The 7,831-nt window shown below is 39.7% G+C and overlaps 1 protein-coding gene across 1 annotated transcript in view; it reads left to right on the top strand.

The window, feature by feature from the left end:
* Window positions 1–2,031: 2,031 nt before the first annotated feature.
* LOC104167652 (adseverin-like) overlaps window positions 2,032–7,831 on the top strand; it is a gene marked incomplete at its 5' end in the record, with an annotated part of 14,371 nt that continues 8,571 nt past the window's right edge. The window contains 2 exon segments of the mRNA XM_009707971.1: window positions 2,032–2,186; window positions 3,675–3,836. Coding sequence (XP_009706273.1) covers window positions 2,032–2,186; window positions 3,675–3,836 — 317 coding nt within the window.

Here is a 7,831-nt window from a genome sequence, read left to right as displayed (position 1 = left end):
CACTGGCACTTGAGGGATGTCTTAGTAGCTGAACTACTAATCCTAAGGGAGCTGTCTCAACTTAAAACTATCACTAGTGGAAACAGCATGTACTGTGCCAGGTTACTTGAGGGAGTAAGACTGGCTATACCACACTTAGTATCTTTAATAAAATCATGCATGGTGTTTTTAATTATCTTTTAACCCTTGTCCCCATAGATTAAGACCTATCCATATGAACCAGGATCTAGTCTGGTAAAAATTCTGTTCTTTTTCCTATATACTCTGGTTTGTTTATAGCTGTTTGCCTTGGACCATAAGGTAAATCTGTTTTTCATACAAGCCTGAATAACCTACACTTGTGTTCATGTTCCTTTGGTTTTTTAAACAGGGTTTCACTGAGAATTTTGTTGCATAGCAGCTGTGAGACCAAGCTTGGTAGTAATCCTTATCTCTAACACTGTTCCAAAACCAGTTTTCTTCAACCCTGAACCCTTTTGTGTAATTGCAAGCAATAAATCTGAAGGATCTAGTTCTAATGGACATGAACAACCCTATTTAAAAAAAAAACTCAAAACTTTACCACCAACTTTAAGGTGGTACTAAAGTCTGAGAGCATAATTGCCACATAGCGAGTTGTTCTGTCACTGAGTGATGGGGATTCTTTTTTTTTTTTCAGAGGTTCTTATGTCCTGCTTTCAGTAATCTTTTTTACCTTTTTTGTGCAGGCCTCATGCCCTTCTCTTCCTTATGCCTCTATTATTCTTTGAATCCCTTGCTGCTTTCTGGAGGCTTCCATTGCACCTGTGTCCCCACAGAAGCTGTGGTGGTGGCAGTGGTGACACTGTACAGTTGTTGGTGGGCAAAGGGGTGTTACCTTGCAGCATTTGCACAGTTGGGCCATGACCAGGGCACTCATTCTCCCAAAGAGAGGAGCTAGGTCAGTGATCCCCTTACACATCTGTCTTCCCTCTCTCATGCTTTATTCTTTCCTAATACCTTACTGACAGGTTTCTGGTGACACCAATGACTCAATACACTGTGAGGCAATGCCAACACCTCACTACACTTCCCCTTCTCCCACAGCCTGAGAGGTATCTCTGTCCAGGCTGCCTGAGGCTCCATACTACTTCTCTACTCGGTCACCTAGAAGCAAGGAAATGGTTAATGTAAGTGAGAAGCTGCTCTTAAAAACTGTTGCTTGTACACCAGTATCTTCCTCTAATTTAGAAAGAAAAAATAAAAACTAAATGGAAAATCTCACTTTTCCTTACTCTTAGAGAAGCCTGTTTTTTGAGACTTGATCCTACTTGTGCTTTTCTTAAAACAATCAAAAATGCTGAAAGTGTTCATCAAAAATATGTGGGCCCATGTTAAAAGTTTTGTTTTAGTATACAGCTTGCTTTGCAGCGCGATTAGGCCATCAACACACTAGGTAAGGAGGCCATTTTGCCACAGCCCTGGGAAGAGAAAAATCTCTGAAAGGTACAAAACAAAGTGTAACCTCATGAAGCAAATATTTGAGCCCCAGTGCTGCTTTTCTTTCTTCCAGCTGTAACAGGCAATCTAATAAAAGGTATATAAGCAAAATACCCTTGCTTGCCTTAGTGTCAACAGGACTGCTTTTGAATTATTTTAACTTTATGGCTTGGTGAGTTGTTCTTAGCATAAATACATGGTTTACCATCTAATCAGTCCTTTGAAATGACCTTCCTTTGTCTTTGCACTTCAACTCAAAGTCCAAAAATCATTACTGCAGACACTTGCCATGCTAAACTCGCTTAAAATATTCTCTTGTTCAAAGAGGCTTAGAGAAGACAAACTTGGCTATCTTCCACTTTTTTGCTTATGAAGGCAGTTCTACAAGTAGCTAAGAAATGGTCTGAGTGCTCATACATTTGGTGAACAAGGTTATGATGTAGTGCTTTATTGCAAAATACACATGGACCGTACAACCTGCTGAAGGCAGTGCCTGATTGTCACAGAAACAATTTCTTCAACAGAATTCAAAGTTATATTAGTGCTTTATAGACATATTTCATCTTATTTCAGGGAAAGAATGTACCCAGGATGAAAGCACAGCTGCAGCTATCTTTGCTGTTCAAATGGATGACTATTTGGGAGGAAAGCCTGTGCAGAGTAGAGAAATTCAAGGATACGAGTCTACTGAATTTGTGGGCTACTTCAAAGGAGGAATTAAATACAAGGTAAAGAGCCAGCTGTCAAAATGTATTCTAAAAATATCTGTAACATTGTCCCCCAAGTAAAATCAAATCTTTTGCTTTGTAAATGGGAAGTTAAAAATTGTTTCTTCATCTTTAGTGGTTTTAGATCTGAACTACCTATCTTAAACTATAGGAGTCCCAGTGCTTGTACAGAAAGCAGCAGCTTGTTTACCAGTACCTCTCTATGTGCAAACCTTTCCCAATGATTTTTTTCCACAGAATCAAGCTATCCTGTGATTCCATACTTGTGTGTCTAAGGGAGCTCACAGTAGGGACTTTCTGTGTTTGGGAGGTAGTAAACCTCTCGGAAACCGTTTCTGTTATAGACGGAATCATTTTGCTCAAATGCAGAACCCAATGTGCTTAAGTGGTTAAAAACATAAACAGACTAGAAAATGCCAAAACCTCACTTTAGTCTAAAAGTGGTGCCTTTGTAGTCCTACTGCAGTTTTTTTTCTTTAAGATAGATAAAAAAATCCTCCCAAATATTTTTCATGGAAACTTTATATTTTAAAAAGCTGTAGTGTCAGCCTCCTTGTGTCACTTCCAGAAACTGAATCACTGGAGGGAAATTTTTGGTGACATCTGTGAGGTTTTTTTAAGAATGATGTATCTCCTGAGAATCTCCCCATAGTAGGAGTTCTGGAGGCCATTGCTCAGTCAGGTTTTTTTCCCCTGTTATCAAGGTTTGTAACTTGTCACAGCTTTTAACCCTGCTTACGTAAGAGCTTGGCACTTACATTTTATTTTTTCTTTGTAATTTCAAGAGCCAGTTTCTATTTCAACTCAAGGTCTGGGTCTCCTGGAGGAGTGGAGGATACTGCCTTACAGAGGCAGACAGCCAAGCCAGTTTACAGGAATAAATTATGCTTAAACTTACACTTTATGAATTGTAAATCAACAGTTTGGTCTCATTTCCCCAAGTTTGGTGATCCTTGCTAGGTTTCGTCCTAAGTTGCAAATATTCCTTTCAGAAAATTACAGAGCTACTGTGGAATTACCCCTCCCTCTGCACATAAATGGGCACTGAAACCACCCAGACCTCTGAGATTTAAGAAAGTTGGGAAAACTTATACGGGAGCTGCATATTCTGCTCTTCCTCAGTCCTTATTTGACAACCTACTGAGTTTTGTCCTAACAGTGTGGTTCAGTATTAGCTCATCCTCTGGATGATGCAGGAGAGTGCTGTAAATCCTGTGCTTTCCCTTTCCCCATTCATCTGAAAAACCTTTGAGGCTGGGTGACATCTACTTCCTCAGATAGTTTCACACCTGAGACTTCAGCAGTAGCAGTGTTCCTCATGTCTGTCTGGTCTGTGGTCAGCACTGTTAAACAGCATATTGTTTTGGCTTACCTCTCACTGCATAAACTATTTTTTTTTCCCTACTAGCTCCTCACCTGTAGCAAAAAAGGTAAGTTTGTAGAAATCAAGCTGAAATAAAGCTTGCTGATTTGTTCTGTTTTATTCAGGCAGGTGGTGTTGCCTCTGGATTTAATCATGTTGTTACTAATGATCTGAGTGCCCAGAGGCTTCTGCATATCAAGGGTCGGAGAGTTGTAAGAGCCACAGAAGTCCCCCTGGCTTGGACCAGCTTCAACAAAGGAGATTGTTTCATTGTTGACCTTGGGACTGTAAGTCTTTCCTAGAGCAAAACCCACTGAAAAGTAAGAGATGCAGCATCCCTTCTAAGGTCTGAGTCATCCCCTGAAATGCACAACTGATTTTGTCACTCACCCAAACTGACAGAAAGAATCTGCTTTAGAAAATCAGTTTTAGTGTCACAACACTTTAAAGGTTCAAAACTGCCCTAAATGTTTTCTGAAGTATGCACAGATTATCCTTCAGGAAATAGTTCTCTTTACCATTCAAGGCACTGGGATTGTTTGACTGCTGATGTTTGAACCTGAAGCTGTTCATGGTAAGTCCTGTCTGACTCTGACACTATCTACCTGAATGGGATCAGTGCTAGGGTTCAGAGCAGAACACAGATTGGACCTTTCTCTTAAGAACCTTTCTTCATATTCATAAAACTTTGATCGTGACAATTCACCCTAAAGAAACAGCTGCAAAAGAACTTGTCATTATAAACTTGTCATATAATGTATTATAAAACTACTTGAGTATTTCAAGAGATCACTTGAGAAGTAATCCCATACTTCAAGGCTTTCTGCTGAAAGTAAGTAGAGAGACTTGGTGCAGCAGCATGCAGACAAATAAGATAATTTTGCTTGCTTCAGATGACTTACAGTACTAAAGTACTATACTTTATATAAAGTATAATACCTTACTATCAAAGTCTTAAAATTAATTTGACAAGTAGCAGCTGGGATGTAGTCCACACTAATTAGATGCTAGTTATCAGTTTGAAATTATTCCCATGTCTGATATGCTGACATGTATAAGATTAAGAGCATATCAAAGAAAATAGTTTATCTGCAAGGCAGCATCTGCAGTTGGTCTTAACTGTAGTGCTTCACAAGGAAGTGGTCAGCTGCTTCTGCAAGATTTCAGACGAGTTCCTATTGAAAAAGGAGCTCTTCTGAACTGATGTTACAGGTTTGGCTGTTTATTCTGAAAATCATTGCCTGGTGTGATAATTAAAGATGTTGGTATCAAATAGCTGTATTAATTATATCTGTTAAGAGTTTTATCATGCTTAGCAGCCTTCAGGTAGAACAACCACCAGTATTTTCCTAACACTATCCTGTTCATCCTATGGCAGTGTGGTCTAATCAGCTGAAACAGCCAGGTGATCAGTATCCAAACAGCTATCTCTCAATGTCACTTTGTATTAAGGATGCATAGAAAACTAAAATCGTCTATTCCCTTTCAGAGATGGAAAAGTTGGAACTGAACATTGGTAGAAAATGCTGTGTCAGGCTGTCACAGGGCTGGAGTTTTCTGGGTTGGAGTTAACCTCCTATGGATACCCTGTGGAACTGGGTGTACTCTATCAATTTTACTTGTCCTGACCCTTATTGTGCCACAGTTACCCAGTTCTGCTAAAGTAATTACTCAGGTCACACTGCAGACATGGCAATGACACCCATGGAATGCACTATGGGTATAGTGGTGTTTTGTGTGTCACTTGGGGCTCATCCCTTTTGATGAGATTTGTTGAGAGGAGAGCACTGTCACTAAGCAATTTAAATGTCATTGGCTTTAGAGTCTTGATTTCTAACACTGAATGTACGTTGTGAGCCTTTTCTTAGTATAACCACTCTGGTTTCTGATTTCCTGTTTGACTAGACAGATCAAGCAGCAGTGCAACCTTGGGCCTCTGTAGGAAGAAAGACAAGATATGAACAACATCTGCATCTCTTTACCACGCTATGGGAAATGTCAGTTAAATCACATGACTAAGAACAGTTCTTGATCTTGCATGTCAGTGGTATGAGGGATGGGTTTTCTTGAATGTATTAACAAGTTAAGGAAAAAAGTGTTTCAGCATCTAGAAATTTCTAGTAATTTCATCATATGTTATTATAGAAACCATACCTTTCTTGTGGGAGATAAAAAGGCATTGTGTGACATAATCCAAGGTGAAGATATGTAAGTCTAGTGAAGTGCCTATAGTGAAGTAGGTGTGGTAGAAAATACACTGTCACAGTGGAAATCTTGAGCAAATTTATAAGAAATATATTTCAAGCTGAAATAACTGTATTTCACATTGAAATTTTCAGTGACTAGAGGCCCATTATAAATGGGTGAGTCTTTACAGGAACCCTTAATTGAGTTTAGGGATACTTTAAAAAAAAAGATTTGGCTCAAGTAGATACTTTTACTTAATTGAAATAAAATGAATCCTAAATAGGGTTGCTCTTGAGTCTTGGGATTTATTGCAAGGCACTACTGAATCATTGTCTGAGAATAATGGGTAGTAATTGCATAAAATAATGAGCTTATGGTCAGTGCTTTTAATATCAAATTATTGTAGTGTGTCAAATAAGGTGAATTTCCAAGACTTACTTTCCCCAGTCTTAGCTAACCAGAAGGATGGTCTCCATGGCACTGCAAAACTGCTTGTGCAGTCCATTTCCTGTTACCTTTTATCAAATCACTTATCTAATATAATGAAAAATGATTTCCGTTTTCCCATTGAGCTCAATTACTGCAGTATTTTAAACCTATGGTTTGAGCAAATAAGGGGAAATTCAGAAAGGTAATAATGATCATGAATAAAATCATTATTGGTTACTAAGGTTTTCCCTCCTGGTGACAGTGCCTTACATAAAAGCATTTGTGTACATTTCCACCTAGCTTCACATATTTACAATTCAGGTTCCGATGGCTACATTGTACCTAGATATGTTACTAAGCCATATTTACAGCACTTCAAATATCCTGCCCAGGTCTTATCTTGCCTCCTTTGAAGTCTCTAGGCTGGAGTGGAAAATATCTGCAGAAGGCAGAGAAAACCCTGTCTTTGGTATGAGGAGAGTCATTAACTCTGTGTAATGTGTAAAGACTTTTTTATTACATTTTCAGTAAGACCATGCACTGATGTTCCAGTGCAACAAGTGATCCAGGAGGGTGTCTGGGGTGCCAGATCCCAGTATCTTTTTTTTTTCTACAAGGGATTTCCATGGCACCTCCATGATGAACCTAGGAATGTCCCTGTAAAGGAGCCTTTGGGACAGGGCAGGCAAGTGCAGGGCAGTTGCTGAGGCAGCTTTATATGTGCCTGGAGTAAAGTGCATTTTACCTTATCAGGTGCTGTGTCCTATCCTGGCATAGCTGTGCTCGAGCCCTCCCAGAAGCCATGGTGGTCTGCCACACTTCCCATCCTGTACTTTTGGCCAGAGGGTGCTGAGCTCTTCTGGTGTCCCATGTGAGAGGCACCAGGATGGGTTTGGCAGTTCTTGGTGGCCATAAACTGTCTGGCCTTGCTCTGTGCTGTACCCTTTACTTGCAGATGCAGCTCTCCCTGCATCACCCCATACTCCGGCCATCTCTCTTTAGCCACATCCCTCTTTTTTTTTCTCTCCATCACCAAGACAAATTCTCAAAACAGCAATGAGCATGAGAGGGCATGGAAAATGACCATGGAAGGGAAGGAAAAAGACTAAACATTATGCCATTCAGTGAATAATATACACACTGTTTCCCAGGCTATTTTAGTATTATCCAGATGTGTATGTTAATATAGCTTATATATTTCTGACAAGATCTGCTAAAGACTTTAATCTCTTTTGTCAGTTTTCTTAGTGATTGGTTTAAAGTGGGAAGGAAACTTATCAGTATTGTGAAGTTCACCCTAGGTATGTTGGTGTTCACTGGTGATGTACAAAATGTGAATGTTGATGTGTTGACAACTTGGGTAGCTATCAAAACATGGAGCAGAAGTAATGGGAGTAGCAATACAATAAAACAACATGAAGCAATCAGCTGATTTTATTGAAAGCGTCTTAACTCAGTTTGGGAAGCTCTGCGGTATGAAGGCTGTCTAAAGTTGTGTCCTTAGTGACCAGCAAAAATATTCTCTATGCATTTGTTCAGACAGAGCTTTGTAAAATGTCAGACTTGATTCTCTCTGGCTGACTTCCCTCCTGATGGGAGGCAACAGCAGTGCTATGAGCCAAGTGACTGCAGAGGGCAGGAAGAGGGCTTTGTACCATTCAGCCTC

The sequence above is a fragment of the Cariama cristata genome, unplaced genomic scaffold (genome assembly GCF_000690535.1).
Source record: "Cariama cristata isolate BGI_N322 unplaced genomic scaffold, ASM69053v1 scaffold20859, whole genome shotgun sequence".
NCBI lineage: Eukaryota > Metazoa > Chordata > Aves > Cariamiformes > Cariamidae > Cariama > Cariama cristata.
The sequence above is the reverse complement of the archived record's forward strand: the minus strand, read 5'-3'. Positions and strand labels throughout refer to the sequence as shown.